The sequence below is a fragment of the Lonchura striata genome, chromosome 9 (assembly GCF_050655825.1).
Source record: "Lonchura striata isolate lonStrDom1 chromosome 9, ASM5065582v1, whole genome shotgun sequence".
In the NCBI taxonomy this organism is placed as follows: domain Eukaryota; kingdom Metazoa; phylum Chordata; class Aves; order Passeriformes; family Estrildidae; genus Lonchura; species Lonchura striata.
In genome coordinates this window covers 2781097-2800367 of record NC_140711.1, presented here as the reverse complement: position 1 = coordinate 2800367, position 19271 = coordinate 2781097, and the positions used below count along the sequence as shown (strand labels likewise).

Below are 19271 nucleotides of genomic sequence, written 5' to 3'. Positions count from 1 at the left end.
GGGGCAGCTCGCAAAGGAACCTGGAGTCATTGCAGCCTGTGTAGAGATCAGGGCTCAGAAGTGGTCAGGAGGGGAAATAAAGGAAGTTTCACCAGGAGAACCAATCGGCCCCGTGGGTGTGCTGCTGCCGGACCGTGTGGCGAGGGCGGCTCAGCGGGGTGGCCGGTGTGCCTGCCTCGGGGCACGGTCACACCCTGCTGGCTGCCGGGGGCTGGGCACGGGCATCCGAAGTGTGGAAACGGTGCTGTGCCCGGAGGAGCTGGAACAAGTGGGACAGAGCCTGCAGAAGCAGAGAGGAGGGGTTGTCTGCGCGCTGTGTGCAGCTGCAGAGTTCATTGCCTCGGGCTGTTAGGAAAATGTGAGTGGTTTCAAGAGCAAATTAAACAAATGTGCAGAGGATGGGCATCGGTACAGCTGATGAGACAACTCTGGGGAAGCTGTGTGCATTTCCTGGAAGAAACATTCATACCTTTGTCCCTGCTCCTGTGGTTTGTCTCTGTACCGGCTGTTGGGCACAATAGGAGACAGGTACGGGCTGTTTGAGATGAGGATACTTGTTAGCAATTTTAGGGTAAATCTGCTTTGGGGTGTGGAAATCAGGATTGCTGGATGTTCTCTGCTGTGGCATTGCTGGTTGCAGTTCCCTGGGCACACTGCAGCCTCTGGGACACCAGAGGAGCAGGATTTTCACACTTGTACTTTGCTGGTTAAGACCTGAGACCAGTGAGCTAATTGGACAGTAAAGGTTAAATATTAGAATGTGTGGACAAAATGTAATTCCCTGACTGCCTTGATGATTCCACGTCCCTCACTTGTTCTCTGCACAGGATTAATTTATCCTCAGAGGACTTGCTGTGTGGGCTTAACATGCCAGCCAGTGCTGTACCCTACAGCTGTGTCAGGTTCTGAGTTTTGGGGTGACAGCTATTTGTTTAATTTGTTTTACTTGTATTTTTTTTTAAGTTTGGGGGATTTTTTTTTTGGTCCTTTCTTTCCTCATGTTCATACCTGACACTTTGTGTTTTGTGTATGTGGCAAGCTTCCAACACATTTGGAAAAGTACATTTCTACTGACCACTGCCAGACAGAAATGCACACAAGTAGCCACTTGTGGGCTATCCTACTCTGCCAGGTAGAGCAGATTGCTTTTCTTCTTCACAACAGAGGTTTGGTGTTAGAATGCTTGAGAGGGACCCCATCTTAGGGCACTGCTTGTGGAAATAGAAGAAACTCCTCTAATGTGAAGTAATAGTAATAATTAAGCTGAATTGCAAAGTATCCATGGGGAACAGAAGGTATCTTGAAATGTTGTGGCTCTGCTAAAACTTGTTTACAGAGCCTATTTTGCCAGCTTAAAAATCAAAGCAAACTAACTGTTCACATTGCAGCAGCATGTACAGTCAAAGGTGGGGATAATTCGTGCAGAAGATGAGTTTTCCAGGTGCCCTTGAGTGGCCTGGAAAGGAGAGGAGTTGTTGTGACTTGCTGGGCATCCTGAGCTGTGCACCACCACAAGGAGTGTCTCAGCAGGAACTTGCAGAGAGCTGTAAAGTTGTTTTGCTGTAATGAACCTGCCACCCTTCTAGATCATTCAAGTGTGAGAAGGAAAAGCTGATGGTACTGAGATGTGCCTGCTACCACCTGCACCTGGAAACCCCTCAGGAGACGTTTTTGAAGTCAGAAGTAGGCAGAGTCCTTCAGGGCCTGGAGCAAGGAGCTCTGCTCTGCAGGGTGGAAGGCTGCTGGGGCTCTGTCCCCCCTGCACAGGTCTTAGTTGGGTTTTCTGGAAGCCAGATCCTTGCCTCTTGTTAAGGGATCCAGCGTGGATGAAGTCAGGCTGGGAGCTGTGTGAAGCAGCATGCTCAGAGGGAGCTGTCTCAGAGTTTGGTGCTAAGCTGACACTGGACAGCTCTGTTTTGGTGCTCTCTGGATTTGGAAAGCATTGCTGTGTGTGTGGTTTGCCAGCAGAGCCCTGACAGTGTGGAGGCTGACTCAGCACTGCTCTGCCCATCAGCACAGGCCTTTGCAGTTAGCTGCCTTCACGTGGGGCTTTTTGCTCTCCCTGCCACCGGGCAGGCCCCGGGTGAGTTGTCCCTGAGGGGTCCCAGCTGCAGAGGGGATGGCAGGAGGCAGCAGGGAGAGGCTGAGAGCCCACAGCAGGAGAGGAACCATGAACAGCATGGATGCCCTGCATCCCCTCCTGGTGCCCCACCTCTCCAGACTGCTGTACCTCTCCTGGTTCAAAAATACTTCAGTGTGCCTTTCTAGTGCATTTGTACTTAAGGAAATGAAAATTTATACAGTCTATCAAGGTAGGGCAAATAATTTCAATAAAAGCTGGAGCTACTTGTGTTTCTTGTGTTTCTTGGATCTTTTTGTTGTTGTTGTTTAACAACTGGAACACAGCAGTATTTGCTTTTTCATTGTGGAGTGCTTTATAAAAAATAAAGTTAAATATAAGTTCTAAGCATTAGGATGCTTTAATAATTTAGTATTTAGTCTAGTAAAGGACAGCATTTGTAATTTAGCTCATGTGGCATTGTCTTGACTCAGCCTTCCTGTAAACAAGCTACTTTCTTGATTTCTCAGCTGATACTCTCAAATCTCCCTTTCCCTTGCTGCATTTCCTTGGCAGAGTGAAAGTGTAAAGTCTAAAACACCTTTATCTATTTTGTGAAGAGTTAGGAATTAAGATATGTTTTTTTAAGCATATTTCCATGCATCTTGTTCCAAAAGAGCAGGGAGTCTTCTCTGCAGGAGTGCCTGAATTACTCAAGGATAGGCAATAAGATATTTCCCTGGGAAAAGTTAGCTTTTTCTTTTCCCCTGTTCGTTGTGTTAAGCACCAGCATCAGGTTATTTCATTCACTGTATTTTGGGTGTATCCAGTGTTCAGGGTGGATCTGGTTGCCCTGGTGGGACCAGAGAGCAGGCAGCCTGTGAGCTGGTGTCTGCTCTAGCTGGGAGCAGATTCTGACAAAGGAGATGCCCATTTTGAGTGGGCATTTAGGCATTTAAAATGCCTATGTGGTGTTAATATGTTTGCTGCTGTCCTTCCAGGCCTTGGTAACAGCTTCTTGGGACCACAGGGCTTATCAATTACTGAGGCAATACTTGCTCATCCCTAGAACTTTGAGGTTTTTTCTTAACAGGTTTTCTTTTTTTTTTTTCCCCAGGTATTTTTTGAACTCTTCAGCACATCACAGATCTGTTGTTTTGGGACATCCTGCTTAAGCCCCTGGAGGAAAATCTGCCAACAGCCAAAAATGACTTGAGTTGGAGAGCTGCTGCTTTATCCACAGGTAGTATTTGTAGCTCAGTAACCTTTCTGCAGTCCAGCATGGCAGTGTTTGCTTTCAGCAGGTTACTCAGGGAGGAAGTTACTGCTTGTGCCCCTCTGGGAATGGCAGTGATCTGCATGTGGTAGTCTCCTGAGGACACCTGGAATCTCCATACTGTTTCCATGCTTTTGGACACATCTGGAGCAGCCATGTAGGAAAACGAGCAACTCATTCTGTGGTCCTGTGTGTTGTTTGTGAGGGGTTTATGCATCAGTGTATCTTTTATACACCAGCCCCCCATAAATCAGCTTAGTTTGAGCTGCTTTTTGGGCAGTCCTCCTACAGGATTCCCATTTTATGACATGATGGGAGCTGGAGGTATCTGCTAGTGTGAGGCAGTGCAGACGAGGACAGGCAGTGCTGTACAACAGCATCTGGCTTTGCTTTCTCCAGAGGTAACTTACCTGGACTAATGTTCATCTAAGTAGATTTATGAGCCTAAACATGCCCCAAACCTTACTGGGGCTTAATTGGCTTCCAGCAGGTTTCCAGCAAGGTTTGAATGCATTCAGCCCACTGCAGACTTGCAGCAGGTTCCTGGAAAGTCACCAAAGTACCAGGCTGGTGAAGCTCCTGGGGCTCATGAACTCAGAGCTTTTTTTTTTTCTCTTTCCAGTTCTATACTTTATAATGTTCTTCATTAATGTTAAAACCTGTGGTCAAGTGAAAACTCACTTCTGAAAGTGCCTTTGGATGTTGACTGTCATTTGGATGTTCACTGTCAGGGATGGGAAATGAAGCAAAGCAATGTGGAGACTTCCCCTGCTTGCTGGCATGATACTGGCAGTGTTAAATTTGGCTGTCCCTTGTGGAAGGGAGTAGAAAAAAAGTTTGAGTGGCAGTGGTCTCAGGTCACCATAACATAGCATATGATGGCTGATACCAGGTCAGATCTTTCTGTTTGGTGTTTGAGGTGGTAGAAATGAGATCTTTGAACAGCCTGAAATTTTAGATTTACCCTGATGTTGTCTCGCTCTCCTCCCCCTGCATACAGATCACCATGATTTTACCTGTGCCTGTGCCTGCAGCCCTGACTGAGCTGTTTCCTTTTCCCAGGGCCAGCTTCCAGTGTCCCGTCTGGATGCACCGTGCACTATGGTTCACATCAATGTGTTGAAAAAGTTCATGTGTGTTCTTGTGGTGGTCCTGGTAGCACTGACAGTTTGCCTGTGGAGAGAAACAAGAAGAAACTACTATGATCCTTTGAAGACCAGGAATGATGATTTGCAGGGGCACAGGAGTTTGGAGAAGTGGAACACTGTTAAATCACAAAGCCTTTTCCATGAAGCAGCCAGTGAACTGGGGCAGGTATCCAAAATGTGGCTTGGTACCCAAAACAAAGTAAAGGGCAGCACCTCTGAAACAGATGAAAAGTCCAAGAAAGCAGCCTTTGGGAAGGTATGGGATAAGGACAGCTCATCTAGAAATCTCATACCCAGGCTGCAGAAGGTCAGGAAAAACTACCTGGCCATGAACAAGTACAATGTGACTTACAACGGGAAGAGGAATGCTAAGCTCAGCCCAGAGAAGTTGCTGTGCCAGCTGCGGGACAGAGTCAACGTGACCATGATCCAGAGGTCGGATGGTCCTTTTGGTACCTCTGAGTGGCAGCAATACCTGCCAGGGAAAAGCCTCAGTGAAGCAGTGGGACACCTGGGTCGCTGTGCTGTCGTGTCCTCAGCAGGGTCTCTGAAATCATCTCGCTTGGGACAAGAGATAGGTTGGTATCTTTCAGTTTGCATGAAGTCAAATATCATTGTTCATAACTTGGGCTTAGTAGAAGTAACCTGCTGTCATGCTCTTACTGACAAGTCTCTTGTGATCAGAAGGTGTTTAAAACAAGTGGAAATGTTAAACTTCTAAAGTCAGTAAATATTTTAGCCTAGCTGGAGATAGGAGTCATAGGTAGCTCTATTCTAGCAAGTCCTTTTGATTTTCATGATCTTGTTGGCATCAGTGGAGGATCATATGAATATTGGATACCAGAGAGCAGTCTTAGTTCCTCAGGTGTTTGTTTCTTGAGAGGGCTTGGGGTGGGTTGTGTAATGCTTATTGCACAGTCAGAAAAACATTCATACAGGAAGACATTTTCAGAGAAGAAATTAAAGAAAATGGTAAAGGGGAAAAAGCCCTTCTGGATATAGCCTTGAGCAGTCTGTGTTGAGCTGAAGGCTGGGCACAGACTATCTTCAGAGGTCCCTTCCAGCCTCAGTGATTCTGTAATTCTTGCTCAAGGCTTTCCCAAAGTGATACTGCCTCATTCTGAGCCATAAGGCAGCTGGCTGCATTTGAGTGGCCCAGAAGACCATCAAAAGACTTTACAGGGATTTATCTCTTTGTCCAGTGTTTGGTGATGCTTTGTGGTCGCATCTGACCATATTTACCTGACGTTAATGTATTAATTATTAACTGCCCATGCTTTGGTCTTTTACTGTGAATTATAAAGAAGGATTTTGTACCAGGCAGAAAATTCTTCAGAGCCTGCAGCTCCCTCAGCTTGCTTCCTTGGTGTTTGGAGCTCAGTTAAGGTTCATATTTTGCTGAACTGTAGCTTCACTGAAGGAGAAGTTTTAAAATCTGGGAGTTGTCTCTCAAGTGGAAATTGTTTGCAGGCTTTGGTGTATTCATAAGTTGTCTATTGGATCAGTTCCCTTTGGCCTGCACTAAGCTGCAAATAGCCTTCATCTTCTGAAACAGGTAGGTGGATAGATTTTAATGCATCATTCATGAACAACTTTGGCAAAGCCTTCAGAATCACAGTCCCTTGTGGGATAGCATTGAGTTCTGGTACTTGCTCAGAAGTTCTCTCCCCAAAATCCTCTGCGTCCACAGGCAGATAAGCAGGAGCTAGAGGGAGGTTGAGCAGTTGGAAGTGTGTGGAAATGCTATGAAATATGCAGTGAAGAGCAGCATTGCCTCCTGGTACAAATTGCAGGTGGAGTTGTTTGATGTAATTGATTCTGTTTCTTAGGAGTGTTTGAAGTGAGATGGGTCAAGACTTGGGAAAGCAGTTCTTCCTTTTCCTTCAAGTACCTGTCTCAGGTTGTTTGGGTGCCTCTTTGGAGTTCAGAGCTAAAGGTTTGCACAGAAGTGACCTTCTCTTGAACAGCCTCCCCAGCTCAGCTGGCTTATGCCCAGGGCTGTGTTAGGCTCCAGCATTACTGCCAATGCTTGTTCCTCTGGAAGGAGTCCTCACAGGAGTGGGAGGTGATGTTCTGGAGTGTTGGAATGCAGTCCCTGCACCTCTGCATCTGGTATGGGAGCAGCCAAGTAGAATGGGCTGTGCTTTGGCACAGATGTCAGACAAAGCCCTTTCATTGTTCCCACAGCCCCTCTCTGAGCCCTCCACACGCTGAAGCACTGGTTTGTTCCAGATCACAAGGAATGGATGCTGGGGAGGTCACTGTGTAGTGTGCCTGAGGCAAATGCCATTAACCCCTGCTGGTGTCCCTGCCCTGTGTTTCTTGTGCCTGGGTCACAAACTTTCACCCTTCTGCTCAAGCAGTTAACTCTGCTAGTGCTTCTGCAGAGTTTGACACTTGCAGCCTTGAGCTAGGCAGGGGAGAGTATTAAGGATTCAGGAGCATTCAGTGTATTTCTGTACTGTTTTTCCTATTTCTTCTATGCAGGAAATATGGTGGTGGTGTTGGAGGAAGTTGTTGCAAAGGTACTAAATCTTACAAGGTTAAAATGAAGTATTTGTGTAAATGAGCACAATGGATTGCTGAGTTGTTACTCCATGAAATATTTGTTCTATGTAATCATGTTAAGATATCAAATGAGCAATTAGGTAAAGTAAGGCAGGCTGGCAGAGCAGCACAGGGTTATAAACAACCACCTTTTACTGGGCTCTTGGTATTACCGAGGGTTATAAATTGCCACTGAAAAATCTGATGTGAGAGATACCGAGTATAGCACAACCACCTGGAGGCAGAGCCAGCTACTCAGCCTGAGCAGTCACTAAACACCCTTTTAATGTGCAAACTTGGGGCATCTGAATGCTGGGTGTCTGACTGAAGTTGTGTATGGGGAAATCATAACCCTGTATTGCGTTAGTGCAAGGCAGGATGTGGAGCCAAGGGTCTGCAGTAGAAACCGCAGAGCACTTCTCAGTGTGCAGATGCTGTTTTCAGAAACATCACCTTTCTTGGTTTTGGATGGTGCTTTGGAAGGGCTCTTAAGAAGCTGCACTTGTCCAGGAGAATAGAACTGAAAAATCAGTCTTTGCTGCCAGGGATTACTGATCCTGCAGCATTGCTTGTTAGAACACTCCCATTTTCAAGAAAATTATCTCAAAAAGACCTAGTTCTGGAGCAGGTGGGTCCTTCTGCCCTGGAACTTGGCAATTCCCACAGACCCTCCTGCAGGTGGTGTATGTTGCAGTCATGTGGCCTCAGTGTGAATGCAGGAAAGATTGCTCAGCTTCTCTAACTCAGCCCCTCTGATCACAGGGAATGTTTCTTACCCAAATGTAACCACAAGGCAGGGAGGAGCCAGGGTGACAAGCACAACCTCCCTGCGTGTCACAGCAGCAGCCTGACTCCACGAGGTCACAGTGTCCTGGCTGGCTGTCCCAAGGCAGAGGAGGGTGCTGGAGGAGTGCTGTGCTATCTTAAGAGATTATGCCAGCAGAGGAGAATTCAGTGAATCCCAAGGCATGCAAGAAGCTGTGTCTATTGAAGACACAGCAGTGGGTTTATTTCTGTGGGAGGCATGTTGGCAGGCTGAGGTCAGTTTGGCTTTCCCCTGTGGTTGGTGTGCTGGTTTCTGGAGCTGGTCAACCTCCGGGCTGGAATAGAGGATGCTGGTTGCTACTACTTCTTAGTTTCTTAGTTTGCAGCCAGCCATGTCATAAATTAATTGTGTATTGGTCTATCTCCTGGTAGTGTTTGGAAGGAGGAAGAGGGAAGAGCAAAGGCTAGGGCTGTGCTCTCAACCTGGCAGTTTTAGAGAGTAGATTTTAAAAAGTGTATTGATCATGAAGTTTGAGCCAAACCTTCTTCCAAAGAGTCTGACTTGCTACTTCTAGATGTTAGGTTGAAAGGCAGGGATTAGCCTGATTGTATTAGAAGTGCAGGTGAGTAGTGTCACTTGTTTGTGGTATCACTCAAACCCAGTTGCTGGCTCACAGGTTTTCCCTCTGTTTGGCTTTCAGACAGCCACGACGCCGTCTTGCGCTTCAATGGGGCTCCTGTCAGGGGCTTTCAGGATGATGTGGGGCAAAAGACAACAATTCGTCTTGTGAATTCCCAGGTAGGTCTGAGGAGTGTGCACCAAGCAGGCCAAGCATGGCAGAGCTGTGTAGTTGCACTGTCTGGGAGCTGGGAAGAGCAGGGCTGTTTATCTGATTTCTCCTGTCCTTAGCACATGGCTGTAGGGTGGGAATGTCTCTCCTTGGAATGGGGACAGTTGGTAAATCTAAGGTGACTTCAGTGACACTGGCATGCACTTGCAAACTTGCAGTAGCCTGCTCGTGATTTACAGCAGGCACAAAGTAACCTGGGGTTTTCTTTGCTCAAAGGCTCTGTGTAGGCACAGGAAGGCCAGCTCCATACTGCTGCTGTGCCTTTGGAGTGAGAGGCAGGAACAACTCAGCCAGGTTAGCAAGGAGAGGTGTGCCAAGGGATGACTTGTGCCTGCCCCAGAGATGGGTATGAAGAACGTTTACGTGGCTTTTAGTAAAAGAACAGTGTTTCTTTACTGCCCAGCAATGCTGCAGACTCTGTAGGTAACACATTAACCAGGGCTGCTACATGGCTGAAGACACTTAAAACACCCACTTTATGTAGCCTGTGCACAGCCAGGAGAGGGATGGGCCCTGGTGGGTCCAGGACCTCATTGCAGAGCGTGGCAAAAAGTGCCTTTAATGCAAGGCCTTGCTCACAGAGTTAAATCTTCCCTTCCTCTGAGAGCTCCATATAGATATCAAGGTGTCCCTTTGCCGATTTCCTTTGGCCAAACTCTCCAGGGTTAGAACCATGTGCCACAGTGCATTAGCAGAGTCAGTCTACCACTGTCCAGCAATAGAGTGAGACCCTTGCTGTTGTAGGCACATCTCAGAGTATTTGCACCTTTCCTCCTGTTACCCGTCATGGTTGTCCCTTCTGGAGGGAGAAATGGTCAAGTGTAGACAAGCAGAAAAAAGGGGAAATCATAGTAGGATGTGCTGGCAAGAGAATGGAGGAGGACTGAGCAGGCCAGGAGTCATTTGGTTAAAAGACCTGGTGCAGCACTGCAGCACTGAATACAAGCATCTCCTCACCTCATAAGAGGAGGAGGAGGTTGTAGGCACATGAAGGCTGAGGAACTGATAGAAGGAGAGATGAGTGGCTGAAGTATAGCTTTTGTAAGCCTGAACCAAAAAGGCAGTTTCTTTTACTTACCCCAGAGCTAAGATTTGTAGGCCTGGAGTTTTCTCACCTGCCCCTGTGTGAGGAGTGCATGGATGCTGCGGTGTAACAAGGTTTGAAGTTTCACAAAACAGCAGCGGGAGCTTGACCATCCTCTTCAATGGCAAGAAGACACAGAACTAATGTGTAACCAGTTGGCCTCCTTCATTTTGTGTATCTTTTAAAGGATATTCTTGCTTCTTGTGTGAGTGCTGTTGCTAACTCTTTCAGCTCTTGGGTCACTCTTCACTTGCTGCCATGCTCTTTGCTGTTGCTTGCTGCATCTTGTTCCCTGCATTAAGCCCCCAGTCAGAAGGGTGACAGTTTGTCATTTCTGAGCCAGTAAGGTTTGAGCAGACAGATCTGGCTGCTGCCTTCTGTGCCCTGTTTGACATTTTTCCTTTTTTTTCTTAATCTTTCCTGTCTCTGTGTATTTTTCTAATGTCAGATAGATGTTCTCACTTAAGCAAACTTTCTCTGGAGGATGTGCTCATGGCCAAGCTTACAGTGATATGAAGAGAAAATATGTTCATGACCTCTGTGCTATCAGTGTTATCTGCTCAGGGAGGAGGGTAACTGTGTGGTTGTACAGCTGTGATGTGGATTCTCCTACTTTGGACCAAGTGGAGTTACAGCCATGTCATCATAGTGCTTCTGTTCTCCATGCAGATCAGCCTGCCATCATGGATGATGTTCCTTCTGAATGGAGACACCAGCTTAGGAAACTTCAGTTACAGGGAGAGCAATATTGCTGCAGTTTTTAGAGGCTAAAGTTAACTCAAAAGGCAGTATTGATCTGGCTGCTGACCAGGAAAAAAGATGCTTTCCATGTGTGTAGTGCAGGAGTTTCTCATCTGGGGTTTCTAAAGTGAGCAGCTCTGGCTGCAGTCTGTTTGCTTCAGAGACCATTGGATTAGAAGCCTGGTTTTCTTACATGTTTTTATTTGTACTTTGAATGGTTCAGTGCTGTTCTAGTCTTGGTGACATCAATTAAACCTTATTGTTAGTGAGGTGGCCTGATCACATTTTCCTTTTAGATTGCTGCAGGTGCTGTGCCTTATCTTGCCTTGCCCAGAGCTCTTAAAGGCATCAGGTACTGGACAAGCTGTAACTTGTTCTTGTTCTGGGCTGGCTTTTCTTATGTTATAACTGAGAAAAGGAATGGGTTTGGGGCTTGGCTGCTTTTATTTTGGCTCTTACTGCTGATCAATCCTCATCCACTGCCAAAGTGAAGGAAATGGGATCTCCTGAATCTGATCTGTCAAAGCTGGTCTGTATTGAGTAATATCCCTTTGGCACAAATGGCCAGTGGCCCTAAGTTTCTTAATTATTTTAAGATACTTTTCTGTAATCTTCTAGCCAATCTCTAGAACATACATGGGGTGGATGGTTTTAACTGTAAAGTGGAGTGTCTTGTACATCTGTGTGCATAGAGAAAGATTAATGGATTGGTACTGACAGGAAGGCAAGAAATTTGGGACCTCCAGATCTGAGGATATGCTTGTAGGCCCACAAGCTTGGTAATTGTTCTAAATAAAGAATTTATTTAACACTGCCTCATTTATTTTCTCAGGCCTTGAGTGGTTCATCAGTACTGCTGCTTTTTTGATGGCATGTTTTCCTGCAGTCTGACACAAGGGATTGATTTGCCTTGGGAAAGCAGTTACATCTTGCAAAAAACAAGGGCTGAAGTGCATGTGAAGATGTGCCAATGTCATGCTGGAGGACACAGCCCCTTTCTGCACAGCTGACCAAGGGCCAGAGTACCTTGTTCCTCCCAGCCCTTGTTTCCAGTTCTCCTGGGCTGGCTTCTTGCTGTCACAGAAAACACTCTCTGCTTTGACTGCCTTTGCTGTTATTGGCACTAACAGTCTGCAGGGAGGAAGAGAAAGGAGATAACACACCAGTGGAATGGAGGAAGGCTGTGGTGGGAAAGGAGAGCATGTTTAGATTGCAGGACGTTGACTGCTGGTAGCAGGAAAGAAGGAAATCATTGTGATATGGCCAATAAATGTACTAAGAGGATAGGGACTGTATTAACAAGATACTGTTACACAGTGAACTGGCTAAAGAAGAAATCAGAAAACCAATAGATCACTTAACTAATTAGGATCTAAAATCTGGGCAAGACAAGTCAGTCACGTAGTAATTTAAATGAATTTTACTACTTAGAAAGAGTCAGTCTCTATTAAACAACAAATGGACACTGAGGGTAAACGGGGAGCCAGATTCCTTCAGCAGACAGGTTAAGTGACTGTTGGCTAGCAGGCAGTGCCAAGAGCCAGCTCAGTGTGTGGGAGGACACAGCAAGCAGTGGCTGTGGAGGTGCTCCCCTCCTGGTTTCTTGTCCCTTTGCTTTTGTGCCTGTCACAGCTCTCTGGGGGTTTGTGTGCTGCTGCCAACTAGCATGGCTATGGAGACAATGCCATGAAAATAAAGTGCACGTGCTCCTTGCCATATCCCTGCCCCTTTGCAGTGCTCCATCCCACTTGTGCCCAGCTGAGGGGATGGCTGGTGCCAGCTGCTGTGCCCCTCTTTGCCCCTGGTGTCCACAGGCTGCAGGCAGATAGACCTGAAGCACTGCATGCTCCAGCTGTCAGTGACCTAGATATTTTAGCTGCTGTAAGGAAATTAAACCAGGCAGTGCACGTGGTCAAGCCAAGGCCTAATCCCATAGAGTTAAGAACAGATGTGAGGAAACTTTTTGATTTTGGAATAATTCCCATCTGGGCTGGCTGTAGAATCCTTGTACTCTGATTATTGGGGAAAGCCAAGCAGGCAGACGGCTTCAGAGGAAGCTAGGATGCTCAAGGACTAATTGGCTAGCTCATAATTAGATCTGTGGAGATAATCAGGACAAATGGACACTGATTTTTATGATTATGATTTATGATTACAATGTTTACGACTTGTGCCTGTATAGGTTATGGCTTTGGGTGGGTGGGGAGGAACAGGAGCTTAATTTGATTAGGATTGTTTTCTTTCTGCTGCAAACCTGGGATACCCTTGGGTGTCTTAAGCAGTGGTGGTTATGTCCAGAGTATAGAGAGAGCTCTGCTGGAAGCTTTCCTTCTCATTGCTTCTCTCAGGAGATTCCAGCCTCCCCTGCCTGAGCCATGCCCTCCCTGCTCTACAGAGGCAAGAGGGGCCTTGGCATTAGGCAGGATTGGCTGGGGATGCTGTAGTATCTCTTCTCTTGCACTGATGGTCTCAGCAGCTGAGCACTGGCTGCCAGGGTTCCTGTTGCTGAAGAGAAACCACCCACCTGCAGGCCTTTTTTTGGGGGTTAAATACAGGTTCTTGATAAAGCCAAGAGAGTATCTGCATTAGGCTCTGCTGGGACTGTCCTGATGACCACTGGCAGCAGCTGCTGTTCCTCCTGCTTCTGATATTGTAGTGATGGGATCCTCACACAGGCTGGGTCATTCTGCACCTCCTGCCCTCAGTGTATTACTGGAGATGGATGGAAAACCTTGGAGCATTATGGCAGCTTCTCTTGTGACTCTCCACCAAGTCCTTTGCTGCTAGGCAGGACTGGCTTGGGTGTTGGAAGGGCATTGCTGGGGCTGTGTCCTTGCTGCACACAGCAGGCCATGCTCAGTAACCAGCAGTGGGGTGGCTCTGGTCGTTTCCAGGTGTTTGATTGCTTGGCTGCCTGCTCATTCTGATAGTATACTGCATATCATTGTATCTGTTGTTGTTTTCCAAGCTTGTAACTGTTGAAGAGCAGCAGTTCCTGAGGGAACCATTATATAACACTGGAATCTTAATTGTCTGGGATCCAGCACCATATCATGCAGAAATTCATGAGGTAAGCCTGAGTTTTTTGTAAATAAAATCAGATTCACATGCTTTGAAGTGCTTCTGTTAAACTACTTCCTCCTAATGTGCACAATCACTCATTCCAAGGCCTTTCTTGTTTGCCTTTTTGTTTTATGGATATATCTGTGTGTACATCTGTGAGTATCCCATGCATGAGTGCTCCTAAGAAAACTCTTGCCTGCTTCTAATCCCTGTGAAGGGCCTCAGGCCAAGGATGATGGGTCACCACCTTTACTCTCCTGTGGGCTGATGGCACAGAGAGGAGGTCACTGCTGGCTGCAGCAGTTGTCTCATTAGAGGATGATTTCCTCTCTCTGACAGTTAATCTAAGACTTGCTGATGGTTGATGCTTGGATATTTCAAGCAGCAGTCAGCCGTGGGATATACTTGATGCATTTTGAATAGATTGGGAAACCCTCTGAAGGTCTGTGTCAGCTTTCACCTGTGTGTGTGCAATCCCTCTAGCAATTAACTTTTGATTTTGAGTACAACAAAGTGTTTTTTGACATGTGATGAGCTCTGGAGGCTCATAGTGAAAGCAGGTAGGAGTGAATAGTCCATCCTTTATTTTAAATTCTGGCTGTAACTGAGAGGTCTTTGCCTTCCTTTCTTTGGACTGCATTTCCTATTTTCTCACTGATATTTATTTCTGTGCCTGGTCCCACGGCTCCAGGAGGCATAAGGGGCTATGGGCAGAATGTTTAAGAGTCAGTAAAACCAGGATGGGCTATTTATAACACAGGGGAAAAAAATATTGAAGTGACTTTAGGAAAAATGTAAACAATTCCTAGTTTTTACTGAAAAGAGAAATTTAAGGATGTAAATCAGCTCAGCCTGGTTCAGGAAGCTGAGCTGGGAACACTTGCCTGCAGAATATTCTGCTTGTTATTGCAATGTGGAGAATTATCTGGGTCTGGAACATTTAAGGCAGAGTTCTCAACATTGTCTGCTGTTGGGGAGTGCAAAATTCCATTACCATTCAATGGTCCTTCATTGAGATTTGGGGTTTTCCTGCTCTTTTGACTGAGTCAGCTCACCACAGCAACCCAAGGGGACAGTGAGTGAGGGTGTGTAGCAGGATCTTCTTCCCCAGCAAGAGCAGGTTCACTCTTCCTTATTTTCTGTTGGTTAGAGTGGGCCAGAAATAAAGAATCTGATTTCCTGTTTCTGTTTTGCAGTGGTACAGAAAACCAGATTACAACTTTTTTGAAAGCTATAAGGCGTATCGTAGAACACATCCAGAGCAGCCCTTCTATATCCTGAATCCCAAAATGCAGTGGCAACTCTGGGATATTCTGCAGGAGAATTCCCTGGAGCATATTCAGCCTAATCCACCATCATCAGGAATGCTTGGTAAGATAATTGCCCTCTAAACTTCTGGTTCAGTTTGCAGGCAGGAACTCTCCAAGATGCCTTTTGTCAAAGACAACTACAAATTGATGGTGCTTATCACAGTTGTTTTTACAGTGTTTGTCCTGTGCCAAAATTTAAGTTTCCTGTCTTCAGAGCAGCAGCTCAGTTGTATTAAAGTAAGTGGTTTGCAGCACCCCTCTGAAACAGCAGTCACAAACATGGCCCAGTTCCAGGTGGAAACAGTAGAGCAGACTGCAACACTGGGACGGTCTCTAGGATTTGTAGCTTCTAGTGCCAGAGCACTTCCCACAGGGTGCAAGAGGAAGGATGTGTCTCCTGCAGGCTCAGATCTGGTCAGGCAAATAAATCAATCTGATTACTGTAAATGAATCCTAAGGGTGTGCCCGTTTCTTTTCCATATATAAATGTGTGTGTATTCAGCAACTTACTGGGGGTCTGTGGAAGGTCAGACTGAATAGTTGCCCTGAAAAGGTGATATGCTCTCCTCAGCAAAGGAACTCCTTTTTACATTCTGTTGTTGCAGAAGTTTTCTTGCTTAGTGGAGAGCAGCTCTCATAACCAGCTGAAGGAAAAAGAGTGAACCTCTGGGGAAGCTGCCATGTATTTGAAATCACAGCATAGATGTAGAGTCTTGTTTGCCATGGACAGGCCAACTGCTGTGCTTCCACCCTTTGTCTGCATCCAGCTCTGTTCCATCATTGCTGAGGCAGAGGCACTTTCCGTCTCTGTGTAAACAGAGTTGCTTCTTGTTTTTGCCAGGCCCAGCACCTATTAAATCATTGCATCATTGCTTGGATATGTGTAGAGCAGCTGTGCAACAGCACAGTCAATTACTTCAGCAGCAGAATTGTTAACTGGAATGACAAATTTGAAGACACACATGTCAAACAGCAGTTCCTCCAGGGCTTAACTTTGGGCCAAGTCCACTTGCTTTTTGCTTCGTAAAACAAATCACCTTGCCAAATTCAAGGGCACAGATGAGTTCCAGTTTCCACCTCTGTGTTCCCTGGAAGGCCTGAGTGTGATCAAAATTTTTCATTTGAAAAGGTGGATGAAAACATGTTTAAAATATACTTTAGGTTCTTTTAATGTCTTACAGTTCCTCATCGTCCCTGATGTCTCAGATACTGCATGAATTTTCTATAATGCTGCACAGTGATTCAATTTCTCTGGTGTATTCTTGCTATTTCTTGCACTTACAAGAAAAATAGCTGGTAACTATGGGCTCCATCTTATCTGGCTGTGCCCAGCAGTGCCTGGTGTGATGTCCTCGGGTGAGAAGACACAGGAGGGCAGCACTGCTCTGGTCCGGGGAGCCTGAAGAGCAGAGGCTGCTCAGTCTCCCTGAGCATCTCCCAGCACAGGCCCTTCCATGTTCCCTGCACTCATGAGAGCAGCTGGGACAAATGTGAAGGTCCCATCTCTGCTTATCCAGGCAGGTTTGAGATGGGCTGTTCGGGTCAGGTAATTGCAGTGCATGCTCAGCAGACACCCAAGTTTCCATGAAGGTCACAGATAATGGTGGTACTCTTAAAAATTGTCCTTTTGGTATGGCTTTCCATGTAAACAACCTGCTGAAATCACGTTGATCATACACTTGGCAGGGAGGGCTTCAGAAAAGAGCCCTGCCTGGCCAGATTTGTTCTCTGCCCCTCTGAACATCAACAAGGGAAAGCCTTCCCCTTGGAGCTGCCTGCTCCTCGCTGGCTGCCTGTCCCTCTGGCATGTTCAGTCTCTGGTGTGACTGGGGTGTCTGCTCTGTCCCCCAGGCATCGTGCTGATGATGACGCTGTGTGACCAGGTGGACGTGTACGAATTCCTGCCCTCCAAGCGGCAGACAGACATCTGCCACTATTACCAGAAGTTCCATGACCACGCCTGCACCATGGGAGCTTACCACCCCCTCCTGTTTGAGAAGAACTTGGTGAAGCACTTGAACCAGGGCACCGATGAGGACATCTACACTCACGGCAAAGTCACCCTGCCTGGCTTCCAAAAAGTGCATTGCTGACAGATTGGTTTTACTGTGTTTCGTTTTCCTTGACTTTCAAAGCACTTTTTAAATCAGGGTTCTCAGATTTGTTAGGTCTAAGCACTGGTGTGTTTTGACAGCTCTTCCATGTAGCAAGGCTTGCTCTTAGGACTTTGTTGACCAACTCTGAGCTGCAAGGCTCACTGTGGTACAGCCACTGACCTGCATGAGTCACTGCAATAAATGGACTCCCAGTGGAGCCAGGCTCTTGCAGCACACAGATACCTCTGGCTTCATCTCAGCCGATGACAGGGTAGGGGAGGCACAGGAGAGGCTTTCTAAGCAGATTGCACAAGTCAGGTTCATACAATGAACATAGTTTGGTTTGCTTCAAAGAGGTTGTGACTGCCAAAAACCTGGGCCATTGGGAAACATGAAAAATCGTTTAAAATTTGTTCCCATAGTCAGAGGCTCTTCAGAGTAGGGATGATTTCTGGAAATGCTGTCAAGCTGTGTAATGATAAACGAAAATTCTAGTCCAAAATATTTGATTTTATAAACAGTCTGTGAACTTGCTTCCAAATTGTAAGACTTCTGAAACCACTCAGGTGACATTTTTGGCAAAGGAAAAGGAAAGCAATTCATAATTCAGTGAATCTTGCAAGACTTTTTAATCTTCTTACTTTTTTTTTTAATAATTTAAAATAAATTTTAGTAATCATTTAATTCTCCAGTACGGTGCTGGGCTTGGTACAGAAGAACCCTTATTATCAGAAAGGTTTTGGGAAGCTGCTCCAAGGCACAAACTGGAGAAGACACTGGAAGTCAGTGCCTTTTTCCATCTCTCTGCTGCTCTACCTTTGCAATTGTTGAATTACTTGTACCCATTAACACAAACACCACAGAGCTGCTGCTAGATGAGTTCCAGCCCTCTGCAAGCCAACAGAGGGGGTCTCTCAATTGCTTTTGTGCATAGGTGGGGAGCAGGTTTGCTACTTCCATGCTTCAGGAGTGGTGGGGAGGGAGAGTGTGCTCTGCTTCTCATTCTGAAACACAGGCAGAGCTGAGAAGGGCAGCCAGCAAGGTGAAAGGTGCAATCTCAGTGTCTTAGTGAGAACGCCTTCCCTGTCTTCTGTACTTGTGTCTTTCATCAGGTCTGTTAAGAAGGCTTTCTCCTGTTTTGAATAAATCCTGTGAAGTCGTTGGCCTGATTTTGGTGAATGGTAAATGCCTTGTCCCATTGCCCTGGGGATTTGTACCAGCCTTGTACCACTGTGGGCACAGCTGCTCCCTGCTGGTTCAGGGAGCCCTCAGCTTGTGCCCTGCTGCTCCTCCAGCTCAGGGCTGCCTTTCTGCACACCTCTCTCTTGGTTTGGATTGGATCTGTCAGTGTTCACAAATTACATACATCTAAAAAGGTCCAGGTCCTTGCACCACTGCTCAGGAGCACCACTTTCCACTAGGACAAGAATGCAAGGAAGGATGCTTGGAAAGCATTCCTTTTCACTGCCAGGGGAGGAGGGAGCTTACAGAGGAAAAGCCATTAGGGGTTGCTTGGGAGAGCTGCAGTAATCCTCTTCCCATCTCCACTCTTGGGTTTTTACAGCCCTACCTCTCTGTTCCTTGGATCAAGGAGGTATCTGCCACAGCAATTTGCCTTCTTACTATGTGTTTAGTTGAGATTCAAATAGCTTCTGACTTTTTTTCCTAGGCTGTTTCATCTGTTAATTTTCACAGCATTATTTTGCACCAGCTCCCCCACTGTGGAGACCAGCCCAGCCACTGTTCCTGCCCTGGGCTGTGTAATGGATGAATGGAGCACAGTCTGCCTGCTGCTCACCTGGAGGGTGAGCTCCCTGCTTCCCTGCAGGGCTCCTGCTAGGAGACAAAATGTCAAACATTCTGACATCTCTCAGAACCCTCAGTTACTTAGGGACAATGGTGTTGCACTGAGCATGAAATTTCAAATGTTATGCTAACAGTTTTAGCTACATCCAACATGTGATTCATTTACAATCTAAACAGAGTTTTACAGGAATTATGACAGAGCTTAAAATAAGCCAGTGGTAACCCTCTTGTTTTTCCTTTTTTTCTCTGCCTAGATCAAAATCTAGTATAAAGTACAAGTGATGACAAATCTGGTATTTAGGAGAGCCAGGTGTAAGTTAGTGGGCAGTAATAGCTGGATTGTAGCAAAGGTCTTGTTCTCCTGCAATCTTCACCACTTCCAGAGTGAACAGCTTTCTGTCCATGTAGAAAGGAGGAAAGGGGCAACACTGCCCTTTCTAGTTAACCACTGAAGGACTAAGTACTGGGAAGGATGCTCTGTAATTACATGGGAAAGCTGGAAAATTTCCAGCTGGGACCTGTTTT

At 46.3% G+C, this 19271-nt stretch overlaps 1 protein-coding gene across 10 annotated transcripts in view; it reads left to right on the top strand.

The window, feature by feature from the left end:
* ST6GAL1 (ST6 beta-galactoside alpha-2,6-sialyltransferase 1) overlaps nt 1-18109 on the top strand; it is a 58797-nt gene extending 40688 nt beyond the window's left edge. For 8 of the 10 annotated variants that reach the window (XM_085586968.1, XM_085586977.1, XM_085586967.1 and 5 more), the window contains 6 exons: nt 3177-3302; nt 4398-5061; nt 8497-8594; nt 13440-13541; nt 14731-14905; nt 16696-18109. In XM_085586968.1, the coding sequence (XP_085443094.1) occupies nt 4437-5061; nt 8497-8594; nt 13440-13541; nt 14731-14905; nt 16696-16937 (1242 nt within the window). In that variant the 5' untranslated portion in view covers nt 3177-3302; nt 4398-4436 and the 3' untranslated portion in view covers nt 16938-18109. The other 2 variants (XM_085586973.1, XM_085586972.1) reach the window with 2 other exon arrangements.
* The last annotated feature ends 1162 nt before the right edge of the window (nt 18110-19271 follow it).